The 21,818-nt window shown below is 40.7% G+C and overlaps 2 protein-coding genes across 3 annotated transcripts; one reads left to right on the top strand and one right to left on the bottom strand.

The window, feature by feature from the left end:
- Positions 1 to 2,058: 2,058 nt before the first annotated feature.
- LOC139385457 (heat shock cognate 70 kDa protein-like) lies at positions 2,059 to 13,566 on the top strand. The gene is made up of 9 exons (XM_071130512.1): positions 2,059 to 2,328; positions 9,758 to 9,967; positions 10,068 to 10,273; positions 10,446 to 10,598; positions 10,730 to 11,285; positions 11,463 to 11,665; positions 11,900 to 12,098; positions 12,591 to 12,823; positions 13,005 to 13,566. Exons 2-9 carry the CDS (start codon positions 9,763 to 9,765, stop codon positions 13,203 to 13,205), a joined length of 1,956 nt encoding a protein of 651 aa, XP_070986613.1. The 5' UTR covers positions 2,059 to 2,328; positions 9,758 to 9,762; the 3' UTR covers positions 13,206 to 13,566.
- A 509-nt stretch (positions 13,567 to 14,075) lies between these two features.
- On the bottom strand, positions 14,076 to 17,023 carry LOC139386033 (lens fiber membrane intrinsic protein-like). 2 transcript variants are annotated; one of them, XM_071131429.1, is made up of 5 exons: positions 16,845 to 17,023; positions 15,322 to 15,509; positions 14,813 to 14,962; positions 14,534 to 14,668; positions 14,076 to 14,242 (listed from the first exon to the last, which is right to left on the bottom strand). In XM_071131429.1, the coding sequence occupies exons 2-5, from the start codon at positions 15,494 to 15,496 to the stop codon at positions 14,181 to 14,183; spliced, it is 522 nt and encodes a 173-aa protein (XP_070987530.1). In that variant the 5' UTR covers positions 15,497 to 15,509; positions 16,845 to 17,023; the 3' UTR covers positions 14,076 to 14,180. The 2 variants fall into 2 exon arrangements, with proteins under 2 accessions (XP_070987530.1, XP_070987529.1); XM_071131428.1 differs by lacking the exon at positions 16,845 to 17,023 and adding an exon at positions 16,662 to 16,740.
- Between the last annotated feature and the right edge of the window lie 4,795 nt (positions 17,024 to 21,818).

Raw genomic sequence — 21,818 nt, 5'->3', positions numbered from 1 at the left:
GAAGAAAACCTGATGGAGTCTGCAAAAGACCTGAGACTGGGACGGAGATTTGTCTTCCAACAAGACAATGATCCAAAACATAAAGCAAAATCTACAATGGAGTCCAGACCTGAATCCAATCGAGAATCTGTGGAAAGAACTGAAAACTGCTGTTCACAAATGCTCTCCATCCAACCTCACTGAGCTCGAGCTGTTTTGCAAGGAGGAATGGGAAAAAATTTCAGTCTCTCGATGTGCAAAACTGATAGAGACATACCCCAAGCGACTTACAGCTGTAATCGCAGCAAAAGGTGGCGCTACAAAGTATTAACTTAAGGGGGCTGAATAATTTTGCACGCCCAATTTTTCAGTTTTTGATTTGTTAAAAAAGTTTGAAATATCCAATAAATGTCGTTCCACTTCATGATTGTGTCCCACTTGTTGTTGATTCTTCACAAAAAAAAACTGTTTTATATCTTCATGTTTGAAGCCTGAAATGTGGCAAAAGATCGCAAAGTTCAAGGGGGCCGAATACTTTCGCAAGGCACTGTATATATAGTGCCTTCGGAAAGTATTCAGACAACTTGAATTATTCCACATTTTTTTACATTACAGCCTTATTCTAAAATGTATTTCTTTTTTAAATCCTCAACAATCTACACACAATCCCACACAATGACAAAGCGTAAACAGGTTTTTAGAAATGTTTGCAAATTTATTTAAAAAAAAAAAAAACAGAAATACCTTCTTGTGAGTATTCACTGCAGTCTGAGGTCCTGAGCGCTCTGGAGCAGGTTTTCATCAAGGATCTCTCTGTACTTTGCTCCGTTCATCTTTCCCTCGATCCTGACTAGTCTCCCAGTCCCTGCCACTGAAAAACATCCCCACAGCATGATACTGCCACCACCATGCTTCCCCTTAGGGATGGTGCCAGGTTTCCTCCAGACATGACACTTGGCCAAATAGTTCAATCTTGGTTTCATCAGACCAGAGAATCTTGTTTCTCATGGTCTGAGAGTCCTTTAGGTGCCTTTTGGAAAACTCCAAGTGGGTTGAGAGAATGCCAAGAGTGTGCAAAGCTGTCATTTTAACTTTTTTATTTAACTAGGCAAGTCATTTAAAAACATTTTTTTATTTACAATGATGGCCTAGGAACAGAAGATTAACTGCCTTGTTCAGGGGCAGAACGACAGATTTGCTCAGGGATTCGATCTAGCAACCTTTCAGTTACTGGCCAAATGCTCATAACCACTAGGCTACCTGCCGCCCCAACCACTAGGCTACCTGCCGTCATCAAGGCAAAAGGTGGCTACTTTGAAGAATCTCAAATATAAAATATATTTAGATTTGTTTGACACTTTTTTGGTTAATACATACATTGTTTTGATGTCTTCACTATTATTCTACAATGGAGAAAATAGTAAAAATAACCCTGCAATGAGTAGGCGTGTCCAAACTTTTGGCTGGTACTGTATATCCACTCCATGAGGTTGGAATAACACTATGAAAATGCTTAGGTAGGATAGAGTTTTGGCCTGCCTGATGTCACCAGGCAGTAAGTTAGATGTTAGACCAATAAGAAAGAGAGTTCCAAACCTCTCTGCCAGTAACAGTTTTTTTTCAGTTTCCCCCTCCCCACTCAGACCACTCCTAGACAGTCCCATCAAAATTCTTCCTTGAGAAATTGCTCTTTGCTAAAAAGCTATTTTTGTTTCTTTTTGACCTTTTAAATGGAAAACAGTCACAGTAATGTACTTAATTGTTACCCAGAAATGATTTGATTTTTAGATGAAAAAAGCTGAATTGGTCCTTTAGCAATTTACTTTTTTTAGTGAAGCTTGCATTAATCTAACTGTGCCTCCATGTGACACACAAGCTTCCATTCCCCCTGTCACAAGGGGATTTATGGCTGATTTACAGTCAACCTTGTTGCTTTATTAGGCACTTGCTATAGTATAATAATTTTAAAAAATTGCTCTTGAGAAGGGAAAAAATGTTTTTCATTAAGATGAACATGTGAACTTTATGACAGAATGTTATAATTAGGTGAAATAAAATTGGGGTGTTTCTCAACAAGTTACACTACTCAAATTGTGGAACGGTCCAACACTGTTCCTCTAAAAATAGGAAACATTGTAGCAACTAACTTATCTACTGTGGAAATATTTTTATTGGTTCATTTGACCTCGCGATGAAGCAACTGTTGGCAGTTGATTGGCTAGCGACATCGCTCAGTTTGTTCTAGACTGTTCTTCGGAAATCACCAGCACGGTCAGCTTCTGCGAGGAGTACTTCTGTACTAATCAGGGTGAAGCGACATTTTCAGGCTGATTTGTAATATTTAATAAGGTAAGCATTTTCAAATGGAAGTTGTTGAATATCAGCATTATAGTTGTTGGAAATTACGAACAGTAAATTAGGCTATTCTCCAAAATTCAACGTCTCCTGTAGGATAATCGCCATATTCAACTTCTCCTGTAAACCCAGATTCAGGTTCAAAGTTGTTACATTATTTTCTAATGCATCAATAGTTTCAACGATTACATCATTGGATGTGTCAGTATCAGTTTGCTTGCTAGATGTTTAAAGGGCGCTCTCTTGTTAGACTAGCTAACGTTGTATGAAGACCTGGGTTTTGCCTTCCAACATTATACAGTTGAACCATTGGCTTGTTCTATCGATGTTGCTTAATGCGCTGGTTAGTTTAAATAATTGCGTGTGAAACTTATTTGAATGGAAACCCTACCTAGTCTAGACTACGTGAGTTGGCTGGCAATACTGGATGGTGATGAAGCTGAACGGAATGTTCCAGCAATTTCCCAACACACCGCCGCAGCGCAGGGGCGAGTCCACTATGACAAACTCCCGGCAAAATGTTTGTTTTATATTTAAATATGTGATAGGGAGGAATAGCTTCCAGGATGTGTTCTATCCATGTTCATTTGGTTAAAGTGATAATAAGTATGGAGTTGCTTTAGCTATTCAGTTAAAATGAAGCTCGAGATGTTTTTGGTGTTTTATTTATTAACAAACGAATATCAACAAACAAAAGACGAATAGTCACACGTAAACAAGCATGCATGCATACATACAAACTATTTACATTGCCAGGGATGCTAAGCAAACAAAACGTATTCATTGAAAATTCAAGTTTGAATTTTGTTTTTTCACTTAAAGTAGTGTCATATTGTTTAAATTAATTTATAAAGTGAAAAAAGTTAGGTTTTGAATTAGACCATTAGCATTTGAATATGAAATTGACCAAATATTACTAGCAGTTAAATTAAATACACTACATTTTATCAAAGTCAGAATTTCTGAAATAAATCAGATCATAACCATTAAATTGTACAACCTGTCCTGTTTTCTTTGTAACAAAGTTATGTATGTCAATCCCAAAAATGTGGGGGATGCATGCCAGCAAAGCCACTACACAACACTAAACAATACATGAATTGTACTATAACGGTGCCCACATAAAGCTGTCCCAACAGCAGTCCCAACACCTTACCACTGCTACACCTGGCTATGAGCGGAGCCTTGTCTGGCATATGACAGTTAATTTAGCCTCATTTACTACCTTTAAAAATAAAATAAAACAGCTGACTTGCTTAAATTGTTTTGTTTTCTACTGGCAATTCAGATGTACAAACTATGGCATAAAGGGGACAACAATCCGTAATTTTGGTTAAGACATTAATGAGTGAGCTAGGACGGATGTAGTCAATATAACTTTGTTCAGCACTTTTGAAATGTACAGCGACAGAATCGTTCTTACAGTGTTCTCCCTGTACACCAAGTCAGAACCGTAGGATAAATAACAGGGGCATATAAGCAGACAATGAAAGCTCTTACAACATTCGATGATTACATTTCTCTTAAAAAGTTTATAGGCCAAATGTTCATCACCAAGTCAGAACATTAGGTGAAATTAAGAGGGGAAAATATACCAAATTATTAGGGTGAGGCACATGGGCTACTAACAGCTTACTACACAACATACACTAAATATGATTTTCTTGGCTACAGTATACATATCTACCTGGCATATTGCATCATTTATGCAGCAGCATACAAGACATTTTTAGACTCCCCTTGTTGTGTTCACTTGAACAGGAAGGTGGTGCGGCGGTCCTTTTGTGGGCAAATTTTGTCATCGAAGTCTGACATTCTCTGGATTTATGGTGTTTTCAAGACAACTGGTTGAATCATGATGATGTCAGTGATCTTCAGGATGTAGCTCTAGAAAGAGGCCCAAGTTCCCTGCTTAAAATTCCGAATTGGATGACCGTTCAAAATGTGTTTTCCCAGTCGGAGCTTGTTTTTTTCCCCGAGTTCCCAGTTGTCTTGAACTCGCTGAAGTCAGATTTCCCAGTTCTGAGTCAAGTTGTTTGGAGCGAGGCACAAATCATGCTTCACTAACAGCAGGCCATTGTTGGATGTTAATCAGTTTAAGCTTGGAAAAGCGACCCTTAAACACAAAATAGGGATCACACACCCACTCCACTGAATAGCAGGCTAGGGATTGCTTTGCAATGCTTGCAGTTAGCCACTGATTCTTTCCAAACCACTCATTGTTGAATTTCCAACTTGTTGTGTAATGTTTGATTTATCTGTGCCTTCTTGGATGGGCACTTCTAATGTAACTCTATGGCAGCACCCAAGGGGCTGGAAGTGTCTAGCTCTACCCTTAGATTTGGCAGTGATGTACTGTAGTGTCCCCATGAGTGAAAGAACACTGAGCCAATCACGGCGCAACTAGAGAACATTACCAACCCCTATATTTTGTATTTTCTGCTGGCTGCCCCACCACCACAGAAAGCACTGAGCTAGGCTGAAACACCTGCATTTTGGAGCTGCCTTACTCCCTCCGCAAGGCTATCAAACAAGCTAAGCGCCAGTACAGAGACAAAGTAGAATCTCAATTCAACGGCTCAGACACAAGAGGCATGTGGCAGGGTCTACAGTCAATCACGGACTACAGGAAGAAACCCAGCCCAGTCACGGACCAGGATGTCTTGCTCCCAGGCAGACTAAATAACTTTTTTGCCCGCTTTGAGGACAATACAGTGCCACTGACACGGCCTGCAACGAAAACATGCGGTCTCTCCTTCACTGCAGCCGAGGTGAGTAAGACATTTAAACGTGTTAACCCTCGCAAGGCTGCAGGCCCAGATGGCATCCCCAGCCGCGCCCTCAGAGCATGCGCAGACCAGCTGGCCGGTGTGTTTACGAACATATTCAATCAATCCCTATACCAGTCTGCTGTTCCCACATGCTTCAAGAGGGCCACCATTGTTCCTGTTCCCAAGAAAGCTAAGGTAACTGAGCTAAATGACTACCGCCCCGTAGCACTCACATCCGTCATCATGAAGTGCTTTGAGAGACTAGTCAAGGACCATATCACCTCCACCCTACCTGACACCCTAGACCCACTCCAATTTGCTTACCGCCCAAATAGGTCCACAGACGATGCAATCTCAACCACACTGCACACTGCCCTAACCCATCTGGACAAGAGGAATACCTATGTGAGAATGCTGTTCATCGACTACAGCTCGGCATTCAACACCATAGTACCCTCCAAGCTCGTCATCAAGCTCGAGACCCTGGGTCTCGACCCCGCCCTGTGCAACTGGGTACTGGACTTCCTGACGGGCCGCCCCCAGGTGGTGAGGGTAGGCAACAACATCTCCTCCCCGCTGATCCTCAACACTGGGGCCCCACAAGGTTGCGTCCTGAGCCCTCTCCTGTACTCCCTGTTCACCCACGACTGCGTGGCCACGCACGCCTCCAACTCAATCATCAAGTTTGCGGACGACACAACAGTGGTAGGCTTGATTACCAACAACGATGAGACGACCTACAGGGAGGAGGTGAGGGCCCTCGGAGTGTGGTGTCAGGAAAACAACCTCACACTCAACGTCAACAAAACTAAGGAGATGATTGTGGACTTCAGGAAACAGCAGAGGGAACACCCCCCTATCCACATCGATGGAACAGTAGTGGAGAGGGTAGCAAGTTTTAAGTTCCTCGGCATACACATCACAGACAAACTGGTCCACTCACACAGACAGCATCGTGAAGAAGGCGCAGCAGCGCCTCTTCAACCTCAGGAGGCTGAAGAAATTCGGCTTGTCACCAAAAGCACTCACAAACTTCTACAGATGCACAATCGAAAGCTGTATCACCGCCTGGTAAAAGAGACCATGTTTGTATTGACACCTACACCAGATTTAAAGATCATCAAACATCAGCCATGCTATCATCCAGAAGGCGAGGTCAGTACAGGTGCATCAAAGCTTCAGCTTCTATCTCAAGGCCATCAGACTGTTTAACACATTGACACTTTGCCACAAACTAATATGTGACATATATATATGCCAAAATAACATGCAAAACAGCCACTTTGCATACTCATCTCTACAAAATACCATCTAGACATGTGTACCATCACTCATTCATATATCCTTATGTACATATTCTTTATCCCCTTACACTGTGTACAAGACAAATGCAGGTGGGGCTCTCGCATTAACATCTGCTAACCATTGTATGTGCTACTATTGCATTAACTTTTCAGAAAATAGCATCGTGTGTCATGGCTACTATTGCATTAACTTTTCAGAAAATAGCATCGTGTGTCATGGGTCTATACTAAAATAGACCCAACTTGACCAGTTTGTATAGAGTTGTCCCCTAGAGTCTACCCTCAGAATAACTCACCTGGGTCAACGAGTTCATACCACACAGTAGTGCTGGGAGATATGACGATATATATTGTGTGACGACAGAAAAACATCTATCGTTTCATATTATGCTCTATCGTTTATTTCGTTGTCACAAATCACCCTTTTTATGGCTATATTTTTCCATGTGGAAGGAAATGTTCAACACAAACAAACATGGAGGAAAGTGAACGTAACACAGGGCACGGAGATAAGGAGCTCATAACTAAAAGAGGGGCTACTTCGGTTGCATGGATGTGGTTTGGGTATGAAAAGTCTGACATGGACCAGAAAACCGTCCTCTGTAAAATATGCCGCAGGCCGGTCCTGACAACAGGCTCAAATACCACTAACCTATTTTGCCACCTACGCAAGATTCATGTGAAACAGTATGGAGAGAGTCTACGGATGAGTCCCAACAAAGTACAGTCGAGTGATCAACAAACCCTCGACTCAGACGTCGCAAGAGGCTTTTTGCCCGCGACACACCTAATGGCAAAGCAAGATGGAAGGAGATAACAGCTTCCGTTACAACTTACATCTGCAAAGACATGGCCCCAATTTACACGGTCGAAAACCAGGGGTTTCGTGAGTTGGTGCGAACACTCGACCCAAGGTACCAAATGCCAATCCGAAAACACTTTTGTCGAGTTGCCTCATTTATATCAAGAGTGTCGGGCCAAAGTAGAGGGGGAAATCCACAAGGTATTGTACTACGCTACTACAACATATGTGGACGGGCCGAACGACACAGCCCTATATGAGCCTGATGATACACTTCATCCAAGACTGGACACTGCAGTTGGTGTTTACAGACAGGCTATTTCCCAGATGACCACATGGGAGAAATGATAGCCAGGGGTCTCAGGGAAGCTCTTGAGTTGTGGGGACTGCGCGAGTAACGCCTAGTCTGTGTCACCACGGATAACACCACAAACAACATCCTTGCACTTCAGCTGAATGACTGGACATGCTTACAGTGTTTTGGCCACCGTCTTCATCTAGCCATTGGTGAGTGTCTAAATCAATGTAAAAATATATTTCAGTAATGATAAACCTTTTCTAGTAGGCCACGCCATGTAGTATTTGAATGTCTTGAAGGTGCTATGTTTTATGTGACGTGCAAGCATGCTAAAAGCTTGGATGAATATGGGGGTGTAGTCAAAGTAAATTCTGTTTTAAGTGAATAATAATAACTTTTATTGTCTGTCACAAAGTAACAAATTCTCCTTTTTACAAGGCTCAGCAATGCAACAATAATGCACATTTAAACACATTTAGAAACACGCACACAATGCAGTGAATGTGTTACCTGTCCTGTAAAGTGTAATCTATAAATGTATATACGTTACATTTATCTTCTCCTTTTATTTACACAGAGCGAAGTGTGAAACTACCCAAAGTGCAACGAGCAGTTGGCCTTCTCTAATTCATGGAAGAGAAGATGTGAACTGGCCAAGGTTCAAGCTGAACTGGGCTTGCCTAATCACAGAAAACCCTACCAGGTGGGGCTCTATGCAACAAATGATTGAAAGGGTCTTGGAGCAGGAGAGCTCTCTCACAGGTCCTCCATGCCGACAAGAAAATGCGACATCTGGTCCCAACTTGGTCGGACTTGGACTTTCTGGAGTCCATGAACAAGGCACTGAGTCCTCTCATGGAGTTTACAGATACCTTATCTGGGGAGCAGTACAGAAGTGTTTCCTACTAGAAACTGGTCCTCCTTCTTTTCAACAACCAGGTACTCAAGCCTCAAGATGATGACACTCCGCTCACCACGACCATCAGAGGGCATTCTAAACTACTTAAATGAGAAGTATGACGACCAGACCACCGATGAGCTGCTTGACATGGCTTCTCTTGTTGACCTTCTGTTTAAAACCATATACATTAAAGAAGAGAGTGTGGACTACATGAAGGCAAGAGCTACTGCAGAACTGGAGAGCCTGGTGGCTGAACAGGCAGCGTCAGTAGAGGTAGCCCCCCTTCCATCAGCTGCAGCTGCTAGAGATGAGCCAGAGCGTCCTGCTAAGAGGAAAAAGAAGAGTTTGAGCAGCTACTTTGAAAAAGCAGCAAAGCAATGCGCCCCCTCGGTCAAGCGGAGAGTCCATTGAAAAGGAGCTCAACCTCCATCTCCAACTGGAGGCTGGTCCAGAGGCAAACCCACTGGAATGGTGGAGGCAGCATGAGGCACATTTCCCACAAGTGGCCAAGCTAGCAAAGAGATACTTGTGCATCCTTGACACAAGTGCCCCATCAGAGCAGGCATTCAGTACAAGTGGGAACATTGTGACATGTCAGAGGTCATCACTTAAACCAGAAAGAGTTGACCAGCTTGTATTCCTGGCTCTCAACCTGTAAAACTAACTCCCTGAGATTCTGCAACATAAGGCAAACATTTTGAAGCATTGTTGCCAAATATCATTTTTTTTTGCAGCACTTTGGTTGTTTTTATATAATGCTATAATTCAAACTTGAAGGAGTTTTTTGTTTACTTGTTATATTTTATATATTTATTTGTGAGCCTTATTTTGCTGTTATAGTTTAAACTTGAAAGTGTTCCATGTTTACATTTGGTATTTTATATACCAATATTTGTTAGGCCTGTATTCGTTTGTTTACTGCTACAATTCAAACAGTTCTACTATTCAAGAGTATTATGTTTGGTTTGGATATTTTAGACCATATTCACATTTTAGACCTATTTATTTTGTTTGCAACTGTAGTTGAAGTGTTTACTATTTACTTTTTTTTAGATTTTATACATTAATATTTTGTTACATGCTTAATTGAGAATTTGCTCAAAAGTTCTAAATAAAAGGATAAATAATAAAATATGAATAAGTACCTTTTTTATTTGTTGAGTATAATTCAAAATGTAATAAAAAATAGGCCTTTAGATGTGGTCATTTTATATAAACTACTTATTCATTGAATTTACAAAAAATGTGCCATATTGTGATATGAAATTACCTGTATCGGGATATGAGATTTTGGTCATATTGCCCAGCCCAACCACACAGTTTGTTTTGTTATCTCTTCATTTTCAGACACCATGTCAAAGGGACCAGCAGTTGGCATTGACCTGGGCACCACCTACTCCTGTGTGGGTGTGTTCCAGCATGGCAAAGTAGAGATCATAGCCAACGACCAGGGAAACAGGACCACACCCAGTTATGTCGCCTTCACAGACACAGAAAGGCTGATTGGGGACGCAGCCAAGAACCAAGTGGCCATGAACCCCACAAACACAGTGTTTGGTAAGAAATTAACTCAGAGAAATTGATTAAATAAGATGTACTTTACATAGTCTCTCCATCTGTGGCATTAACTCATGTTTACCCCCTTATCTTCTCCCAGATGCTAAGCGGCTGATAGGGCGGAAGTTTGACGACAGTGTCGTCCAGGCAGACATGAAACACTGGCCGTTTACAGTGATCAACGACTCGACACGGCCCAAGGTCCAAGTGGAGTACAAGGGAGAGACCAAGGCCTTCTACCCAGAGGAGATCTCCTCCATGGTGCTGGTCAAGATGAAGGAGATTGCAGAGGCCTACCTGGGCAAGGTGAGCATGCCTATCACTCTGTCTTCATAGCAACACATGTTATGGTCTTTGGGATGTTACCTAATGGTTTAACCAAATAGAAATGCATTTTTCTAACACATTCAAAAAATTAAGATTGTCTTGTCTAGTGAAGCATTACTAACTTGTGTATACTGAATCTTTCCTCTTGCAGACTATAACCAATGCAGTGGTCACTGTGCCAGCTTACTTCAACGACTCTCAGCGCCAGGCCACCAAAGATGCAGGGACTATCTCAGGACTCAACGTACTCCGCATCATCAATGAGCCAACTGCTGCTGCTATCGCCTACGGCCTGGACAAGAAGGTTAATGTATATATGTTTATCAACACTAACAACTATACTTAGAACTATAATGCATCCAAGTGTTTTGGGAGACAAATTTCATAAAAATTCATATTTAACTTGCGTTTAAAAACATTTTATAATCATTTTAGGTGGGAGTGGAGAGAAACGTCCTGATCTTCGACCTAGGCGGCGGTACGTTTGATGTGTCTATCCTGACCATTGAAGATGGGATCTTTGAGGTGAAGTCCACGGCCGGAGACACCCATCTTGGAGGAGAGGACTTCGACAACCGCATGGTCAACCACTTCATCTCTGAGTTCAAGCGCAAATACAAGAAGGACATCAGCGATAACAAGAGGGCCGTGCGTCGTCTGCGCACCGCCTGTGAACGTGCCAAGCGCACCCTGTCCTCCAGTACCCAGGCCAGCATTGAGATTGACTCTCTGTATGAGGGCGTCGACTTCTACACCTCCATCACCAGAGCTCGCTTTGAAGAGCTGAACGCTGACCTGTTCAGAGGCACCCTGGACCCTGTGGAGAAGTCTCTGAGGGACGCCAAGATGGACAAGGCCCAGGTTCACGACATCGTCCTGGTGGGAGGCTCCACACGCATCCCCAAGATCCAAAAGTTGCTGCAGGACTTCTTCAATGGGAAGGAGCTCAACAAGAGCATCAACCCTGATGAGGCTGTCGCCTATGGTGCAGGTGAGGCTCTTTTATTTTTCTATCTAAAGCTTTGCCCAGTTAACCCCTCTGGTCAGCTGTGTCTTTTCCTGTTCTGCCTTCCCTAACCTTCATCCAGAGAAGCCTGAATATGGATAAGGGCATTGTAAATGCTTTGATGATTTAAGAATGAGTGACAACCCCTGTGCCTGTTGATAGCTGTCCAGGCGGCCATCTTGTCCGGAGACAAGTCTGAGAACGTGCAGGACCTGCTGCTTCTGGACGTCACGCCACTGTCCCTGGGTATTGAGACGGCCGGAGGGGTCATGACCGTGCTCATCAAGAGGAACACCACCATCCCCACCAAGCAGACACAGACCTTCACCACATACTCAGACAACCAGCCTGGGGTGCTCATTCAGGTGAGAATGAGGTACCTCATTCTTAGGTACCTCAATGGATTGTGTCCATCGGAGTCAAAATGTTATCATATACTCTAATTGAGATTTAACTTTACATTTTTGCTGAATCTGGATCTGAACCAGTCTTGAACTACATGGTAATTTATTTGTTATTGTTTACATTACAATTTAAGATTAGACTTTGAATGTATCCACTTTAATGTTGACCTGAATGTGTCTGTGTCCTGTCCTCAGGTATATGAGGGGGAAAGAGCCATGACCAAAGACAACAACCTACTGGGGAAGTTTGAGTTGTGTGGGATTCCACCAGCCCCCCGGGGTGTGCCTCAGATCGAGGTGACCTTTGACATTGACGCCAACGGCATCATGAATGTGTCCGCCGCTGACAAGAGCACCGGCAAGGAGAAAAAGATCACCATCACCAATGACAAAGGTACACTTAGTAGTTCTTATAGTTAAAGGGGAAATCGGCAGTTCAAACAATAACAAAACATGCACCCTGCCACTGTTTTGGGGGAAAAGGTGAGAGATGGGGCTGGAAAAATGCTACCACTCTCAAATGTATAGACATAGCTATGGATGCAAGGACTGACCATCCCATGATGTTAAAATATAGTTTTAAACATGTTTTGAGGCTATACAGTGTTTGTTTACAATCACATTGTTTACAAAAAAAGGAGTTAAACAAGCTTTTTTTTAAATTTATTTATTATTAATACATATATATAACCATAAGCTGGAAATCTGTTCAATGTTCATTTCAATTCTTGATATTTACCCATTGATTCTTGAACATCTGAATCCCAGAATGTAGCTTTAAAACTATGCCATTGTAAAGTATGCACAACATTTTAAATAGGCATGTCCTCTCTAACAATGCTTCGTAACAAAGCCTCCATCTCATTGTCTGCCCCTCTCTCCACAGGTCGTCTGAGTAAGGAGGACATAGAGCGCATGGTCCAGGAGGCTGAACAGTACAAAGCTGCAGACGATGTCCAGAGGGACAAGGTGGCGTCCAAGAATGGCCTGGAGTCATACGCCTTCAACATGAAGTCCACCGTGGAGGACGAGAAGCTCAAGGGCAAGCTCAGCGATGAGGACAAACAGAAGATCTTGGACAAATGCAATGAGGTCATCAGCTGGCTGGACAAGAACCAGGTACAGTACCGGCTCTGGGTCCTTCAACCAGAATGGAGTGGGTTGATGTTCATATCTAAAGTGAAGTAAAGCACTGAGTCCCTCACCTCATTGTAATTTGATTAAACAAATGTCTGGTGGTTGAACAAGGTTGGAGCACTCTCTTTTGCTATCTCTTCATTTCTCCTCTTTCTCCTTGTAGTCTGCAGAGAAGGAGGAGTTTGAGCACCACCAGAAGGAGCTGGAGAAGGTCTGTAACCCCATCATTACCAAGCTGTACCAGGGTGCTGGGGGGATGCCCGGGGGGATGCCCGGGGGGATGCCTGGGGGGATGCCCGGGGCTGGTGGTGCCGCACCTGGAGGAGGTGGATCCTCTGGACCAACAATTGAGGAAGTCGACTAAACCATTTAGTATTATTTTACTCTTGATTGGATATTATAGTGGTCCACATTAAATAGTGGTCCACATTCTATGGCTTGGAATGGACTGAACCTTTATTTTCAGAATCTGCATTGACTACTTTTTGTTTATTTTGGTCATTAATCTATGCTGAAAGCAACCATGGATTGAGTATTTTCATGGGCACTGTTCTACCTATTGTTAAACGTTTTACGTTTTCAAACGTTTTCAGTTTAGCCAGTGAATGGTTACTATACAGAGCATGTTTTTCACCAGTTGCATTCTGTGACTGCAAAATGTTTTTGTCTTTGCACTGCGCTCTTGGCTAAAGGTAAATCTTAAAAAATAAAATCTCTTGAATTCACATTCTTCTACCAGACTCTTCTTTAATTTCGACACCTGTGACAGTCTTGATGACAATCAGGGTTTAATTTACATGTTAAAGCTGCTCTATGCAGAAATAGCTCTGCCATTTCCTGTTTGCAAAAATTATAATAGTTCGCCTAATTTCATTTTGTAAAAAAAAGCACTTATAGTAAATAGAATCATTGTACAATCTAAACCACTGTGAAATATATTTTCTATAACCAAAAATATTGTATTTTTAGTTGTTTTGATACTGGTGTACAAAACTGAAAATAAAAGACACAAAAACTAAGCGAATGGGAAGCATAGAAATGGTTGGAACAGATTTACCACTTAGACTTTCAATAATGACTGATCTATAACTCACATTTCTATTTGATTTTGGTCAGGTCACCCAAAAAGTTACATATTGCAGCTTTAAAGAAACTTTCAAAATTATAACTGGTGCATATTTTTTATTCTTAAACAGATGAATACCACTCAATAGAAAAGAGAATAAACAGACAATTGGTTTTACCCTTTTTATTATGCTTATTCAATAGTGGTCAGGTAAACAGGAAATTACGTAGTTAGGTGTGTAAACCCAGGTGTGAACTGTGTGTGTTTGTCAGATCAGCGTGAGTTGGAGTTTCTTGGGCATTCATGCATCCTGTAGGCACACATGTAGAAGATGCCTGAAAAAGAAAATAGGAAGAGATTAACATTCAGTTCCTGGGCATACTGTATACTGTCCACTGGATTATCCACTGATGTCAAAAATGTTTTTCTTCAAATGACTCTTGTTGGACTGAGCCATAGGCTGCATCTCAAATGGCAGCCTACTCCTTATATAGTGCACTACTTTTGAACAGGGCCCCATGGGCCTTGATAAAAAGTAGTGCACTAATGGGAATAGGGTGCCATTTGGGATGTACAATAGTAAATTAAGCCCTTTTAGCTCTACAGGCAGAACCACATTATCCTACCTGAGAAGAAGGTGAGGACCACGGCTACCCAACCCATGATGTAGGACCAGGAGAAACGCCAGTTCCCGTATCGTTTCCCATAGTAATTCACAGTCACCCCAGTGTACACAGCCATCGCCAGCAGCACAAAGAAGCCTGTGGAGAGTAGTCAATCAAATGCTGCTTATTCCTTTCATCACATCCATCAACATAGACTTGATAGCATAGAAATATGTAATTTATTGTATTTCTATGCTTGAAAGAGAGTTACAGGGACAAATGACAGAAGGAGACACTTACAGGAGATGAAGAAGAGGATGCCGGCAGCAAAGGTCTTGTCAAACCCACTGAAGGAGGAGGAGCGTATGAAGGCCATGACGCCGATCACGATGCCAATGAAGCAGGCCAGCAGGGAGAGGATCATAAAGGCACGGGTGGCATCCCAGTACGCTGGTGACAGAGGGCACAGAGAGGACAAGGCTGAGACCCAGTACAGGTACTACTTACCCAATAAGCACTACTACTAATATTATTAGTGGCATTCCTGTCCATAGTACTGAATTACATTTCACACTTTACTCAGATGTGACATCACTGAACATTTACTTACTACACAATATTCTATATTTTGCACCAAATGTTGAATTATGGTGACTTATTCCCAACTAAACCTGCTCAAATAAAAGGAGCTGATTCCTTTGTTGAAATTCTTTTTTACTCTAGATATTCACAGCATGGAACAGGACCTTATAAAGACTTTTCGTTCACTTACAGTACGTTTGATGACAAATGGGACATGTTGCGCTTACCAATGCTATCTGTGTGTGTCATGCATTTCCCAGGCACACAGTAGCGCCACAGGCCCTGATGCATATAGTTGTTGGATTGACGGTACTGCATCCAGTAATCGGTTGCTGTGGAGATAATAAGGAGTATGTTCCCGACTCCAGCGCAGAACAACCCACCGCCCATGAAGCTGTACATCCTGCCAAGCACACTGATGTACACAGAGGAGACAGTTAGCCTACAACACAATTGTCAGGGACACTGAAGCATCTCTATACAATTACATCTCATGGCTGGTGAATACAGCATAGAGTAACACAACATAAAGTACATTGTTTGCTTTGAATAGTTGAAAGGGTCTGGATGGACATTACAGACCGTTTTAACATTGAATCAATTATATTTTTTCAAAGTATAATCTTAATAATCTTATTCATATTCCACTTGTTTTACCATAGGCCTACTGCTTTTGGACAGTTTGTTAGAGCAAGGTCTTTTCAAATGGCCATTATATACACTATCGATGAAAAGTTTGGGGTCACTTAGAAACATCCTTGTTTTTGAAAGAAAAGCACATTTTTTGTCCATTTAAGATAACATCAAATTGATCAGAAATACAGTTGAGACATTGTTAATGTTGCAAATGACTATTGTAGCTGGAAACGGCAGATTTTTTATGGAATATCTACATAGGTGTAGAGGCCCATTATCAGCAACCATCACTCCTGTGTTCCAATGGCACGTTGTGTTAACTAATCCAAGTTTATCATTTTAAAAGGCTAATTGATCATTAGAAAACCCTTCTGCAATTATGTTAGCACAGCTAAAAACTGTTATTATTAAAGAAGCAATAAAACTGTCCTTCTTTAGACTAGTTGAGTACCTGGAGCATCAGCATTTGTGGGTTCGATTACAGGCTCATAATGGCTAGAAACAAATAACTTTCTTCTGAAACTCATCAGTCTATTCTTGTTCTGAGAAATTAAGGCTTCCATGTGAGAAATTGCCAAGAAACTGAAGATCCCGTACAACGCTGTATGCTACTCCCTTCACAGAACAGCACAAACTGGCTCTAACCAGAATAGAAAGAGGAGTGGGAGGCCCCGGTGCACATCTGAGCAAGAGGACAAGTACATTAGAGTGTCTAGTTTGAGAAACAGACACCTCACAAGTCTCTTCCTCTTCACTGTTGACGTTGAGACTGGTGTTTTGCGGGTACTATTTAATGAAGCTGCCAGTTTAAAGAAGACCAGTTATTTTAATGGACAAAAAAAAAGTGTTTCTTTCAAAAACAAGGACATTTCTAAGTGACCCCAAACTTTTGAACGGTAGTGTAGTTTTAGCTTTGATATACTGTATTTACCCTGACATGACTGATCTGTTTCTCTTCTGTCCTCTCTCTTCTGTCATCTCTTTTCTGTCCTCTCTCTTCTGTTCTCTCTGTTTTTTTATGAAGAAATATGATCTTTAAGTCACCTACTGTACATTATATCAAAACACATAACATGACATTTTACCCACACCACTCAGCTAATTAATAACTTACCTTTATTATCCCTTTAGAGAAAAAGTCAGAGATTCCAATATTACAAGGGGGTTGTCAAAGCACTCCGGAGCCAAATATTGCCCAGGCTGACAGGAAAGTTTTGTTTGTGTGTCGGAAACCAGGCGAACAAACGGCCCCGGGGCACAATAGAGCATGCTGAGCCACAACCAATCACATGGGATGAGTTTTGTGTTTTAGGGAATCTGCTGAAAATACAAAACTATTTAAGCCCTGGGTAAGTCACAGTAATACTGATGACACAGGGGTTTCAATTCAAAATACTGCCCTACCATCCACAGTGGACATGGGTTGGCAATAGGATCCAACACTATGCAGTAAAAGTAAGTTTCACGTAGTTATTTCACGCAGAAAATAACAAAAGTATAGTTGGGGCTCTCATGTTAGTTAAGTGAAATTGAGATAATGTTTTCTCTCAACATCAGATGTTAAGGTTTTAAAATCTTTATTGAAACTACAATTGAACTCCCAAAACCCCTGCCAGTTCATTGAATTTAAACTGCCCAGTAAATCTCAGACCGTGGTCCAAAAATCAGCTTCAAACACACACTGTGATGCATATGAGTCACTACAGTATGTAACACTTTCCTTTTCTAGGGTAGCAGGTGTCTTGAACAAATGGTGGTAGATGTATTTTATAATCACAAAGCAATGATTCAAGTTATTCAGTGCTATTCCATAATTAACACATTTTCAGTAAAATAAATCAATAATTATGTATTCAACATTTTCGGTGGAGAGTTAAGTTGTTTAGGAGGCGGGAAAATAATCAAATGAAATTTTATCAGTGAGTGTTTTTACATTTTTATATATACAGTGGGGTCTGACATTATTAACAGCCTTGATAAAAATGAGCAAAAATGACTATGGAATAAATACTTCAAATACTGAGCTATGCTCAAATAAATGGGGAAATTATATTATTTTAAACTAATACAATTGCTCAGAGAACGATATATTTTTAAAAACAATTAATACTTTTTTTCCCTAAAAATATTTTATACGTTGGAGAACATCTGGAGGGATCTTAACAGCATTCCTTCATACAGAATCCTTCCAGATCCTTGATCTCCTTTGTCTGTGAGAAATAGACTGCCCTCTTCAATTCAAACCATAGGGTTTCAAGTCCAGAGATCCCAAGTGAAATATTTTAATTATAAGTATACTTAAATATATAAAACAATTATATTAATATACTGTACTTCAAATACAAAATGTACTTTATACCTTAAGTATACTATAAATATACTATCATTACACTTCAACACACTTATTAAAAGTGTACTTTATATTCATTGTTTTTTCAGTCTTTTAGTATAGTATATGTTCACTATCATTAAACTTAAAGACACTGTACTTCAATTTCCAACACTATTTGTAATTGAATATATTAATTCAAAATACACTTGGAGTTGTTTTTAAGTTGAAGTGTCGATTTAAAAAAAAATGAAACTGCTAGAGTGATCAAGTACACTAAGTGTACAGTAACTTGCAAAAGTATTTATACCCCTTGGATTTCTTCACACTCTATTGTCTATTGTGTTACAAAGTGGGATTCAGGGGCGGCAGGGTAGCTAGTGGTTAGAGCGGTGGACTAGGAACCGGAAGGTTGCAAGTTCAAACCCCCGAGCTGACAAGGTACAAATCTGTCGTTCTGCCCCTGACCAGGCAGTTAACCCACTAGGCCGTCATTGAAAATAAGAATTTGTTCTTAACTGACTTGCCTAGTTAAATAAAGGTCAAATAATTTTTTTAAATTAATTGAATTGTCATATTTTGTCAACAATGAACTCTAAATACTCTGTAATGTCAAAGTGGAAGAAAAAGTTTAAAAAATATGTTACATCGACTCACTCCGTGTGAAATAATAGTTGTTGACATCATTCTTGAATGACTAACCCTTCCTCTGTCCCCCATTCATACAACATTTGTAAAATCCCTCAGTCAAGTATTGAATTTCAAGCACGGATTAAACTACAAAGACCAGGGAACCTCATAAAGAAGTGCAGTGATTGGTAGATGGGTAACAATATAAAATCAGACATTGAGCATCTCTTTAAGCATGGTCAAGTTAATAATTACAGTATGCTGTGGATTATGTATTAAACCTCCCAGACACATCAAAGATAGGAAACTTCTCAGGGATGTTACCATCAGGCCATTGGTGAATTTAAAACAGTTACAGAGTTCAATGGCTGTGATGGGAGAAAACTGAGGATGGATCAACAACATTGTAGTGTCTCTACAATAATGACTTAAATGATAGTGAAAAGAATACAAATATATAGAATACAAATATTCCAAAACATGCACCTTGTATGCAACAAGGCACTAAAGTAATACTGGGAAAAACAACAACAAATTAATACACTTTTTGGCCTAAATGCAAAGCCTTCTGTTTGGGGCAAATCCAACACAACACATTTTATTTAACCCTTATTTTACCAGGTAAGTTAACTGAGAACACATTCTCATTTACAGCTACAACCTGGGGAATGGTTACAGGGGAGAGGAGGTGGGATGAATGAGTTAATTGTAAGCTGGAGATGATGAGGTGACCATGATGGTATGAGAGACAGATTGGGAATTTAGCCAGGACACCGGGGTTAACACTCCTACTCTTACAATAAGTGCCATGGGATCTTTAGTGACCACAAAGTGTCAGGACACCCATTTAACATCCCATCCAAAAGACAGCACCCTACACAGGGCAATGTCCCCAATCATTGCCCTGGGGCATTGGGATATGTTTATAGACCAGAGGAAAGGGTGCCTCATACTGGCCCTCCAACACCAACTGGTCTCTCATCCAGGGACTGATCAGGGCAACCCTGCATAGCTTCAGAATCAAGCCAGCCAGCAGTGGGATGCAGGGTGGTAAGCTACTGACCAACACATCACTGAGTAAGTGCCTACTTATTTTCAAGCATGGGGGTGGCTGCATCACGGTATGGGTATGCTATAAGAGCTTTACACTCCTGGATTGTACAGTATTAGCCCATTATTCTTTTCATAATTGTTCAAGCTCTGTCAAGTTGTTGGTGATCATGGTTAGACAGCAATTTTCAAGTCTTGCTATAGATTTTAAAGAGCTTGAAGTCAAAGTTGTTACTTGGCCACTTAGGAACATTCACATTCTTGATATGCAATTCCAGTGTAGATTTGGGGAGTTTTTCACAATTAAAAGAATTGGGATGGAGCTAAGCACAGGCAAAATCGTAGGGGAAGACTTGCTTCAGTCTGCTTTACATCAGACACTGATAGAGGAATTAACTTTTCAGCTGGGTAATAACCTACAACACAAGGCCAAATCTACACTGGAATTGCTTACCAAGAAGACAGTGAATGTTCCTGAGTGGCCAAGTAACAGCTCTGTCTTCAATCTCTTTAAAATCTATAGCTAGACTTAAATTGCTGTCTACAAAAGGGGGGCTGGGGGTCGCCAGTTGCCCATCCTATAATTTCCCATTTTTTTTGCTTACATCAGGGATCATCAACTAGATTCAACTGCGGGCCAAATTTGTATTGAGCCAACAAGTGCTCAGCATATATGGGAACTCCTTCAAGACTTTTGGAAAATAATTCCAGGTGAAGCTGGTTGAGAGAATGCCAAGAGTGTGCAAAGCTGTCATCAAGGCAAATGGAGGCTACTTTGAAGAATGTCAAATATAAAATATATTTTGATTTATTTAACACTTTCTTGGTTACTCCATGATTCCCTATGTGTTATTTCATAGTGTTGATGTCTTCACTATTATTCTACAATGTAGAAAACAGTAAAAATAAAGAAAAACCTTTGAATGAGTAGGTGTGCCCAAACTGTTGACTGGTATGTTTTATGTGTTTCTTTAGGCTGAACATGTCTGTCAACAGCCAGTGATTTGCTGAGAGTTCTGTTAATATGAAATCCATTTAGCATACACTTTTATCCAAAGCAACTTACATCAGTGAGTGCATACATTTTTTTCATATGGGTGGATGTAGCACAATGCGGAAATCAAACCCACCACCCTGGCATTGCTGGCAGTATGCTCTTACCAATTTAGCCACACAGTACCTCCTAAATTGTGATAGATTGTTAATTCATTTCCTTGTGTTCAAATTTTGAGTCAGACTCTTATCTAGCTCAAGGATGAGACAAAAAAACTACATTGTGATAGCTTCTGTGTGGCCTAATGGCAAAATTATCTGTGGATCCTACATGCAATTTATGACTGGGCAGAAGGATAAATGCTATATAACAGCCACTAGATGGTGCCTTCTATCAAGTCAAACATCCACATATGGAGCAAGTTTAACAGGTCTCCGTTACTCATTTAACCAGTATCTGGCCAACTGGTAATAAGCATTTGTGTGTTCCTTGTCATCCTCCACATGGTAACTGACTCAGGAGTCAACAGTACATGGAATCATCTTTTCAAATTCTCTCCGTGATGACATTCATGTTTGATTTATAATCTAATCTACAGTACCAGTCAAACGTTTGGACACACCTATTCATTCAAGAGTTCATCTTTATTTTGACTATTTTCTACGTTGTAGAATAATAGAAGACATCGCAACTATGGAATAACATATGGAATCATGGAGTAACCAAAAAAGTGATAAATCAAAATATATTTTATAATATATTTTGCATGATTCCATTTGTTGTTTTGATGTCTTCACTACTATTCTACAATGGAATGAGTAGGTGTGTCAAACTTTTGACTGGTACTGTATATCAGATCACATTAAATTCATAATCCCATCATCTGCATTGATAAACATTGTGGTATTTTATATTTTTACTGTGTGTATGATGCTGAAATGAATTCATGGTTGACCTTTTCTATATTCATCTTTACTCAGCAGATCAGTTCTCATATCTCTAATCCCATCATACACAACTGATCAGGGTTGGGGTCAATTCAATTTCAATTCCAGTCAAAAAAATAATTTAAAATGATTCCTCAT

The sequence above is a fragment of the Oncorhynchus clarkii genome, chromosome 27 (genome assembly GCF_045791955.1).
Source record: "Oncorhynchus clarkii lewisi isolate Uvic-CL-2024 chromosome 27, UVic_Ocla_1.0, whole genome shotgun sequence".
Classification (NCBI taxonomy): Eukaryota; Metazoa; Chordata; class Actinopteri; order Salmoniformes; family Salmonidae; genus Oncorhynchus; species Oncorhynchus clarkii.
This window is presented reverse-complemented; position numbering and strand designations above follow the sequence as displayed.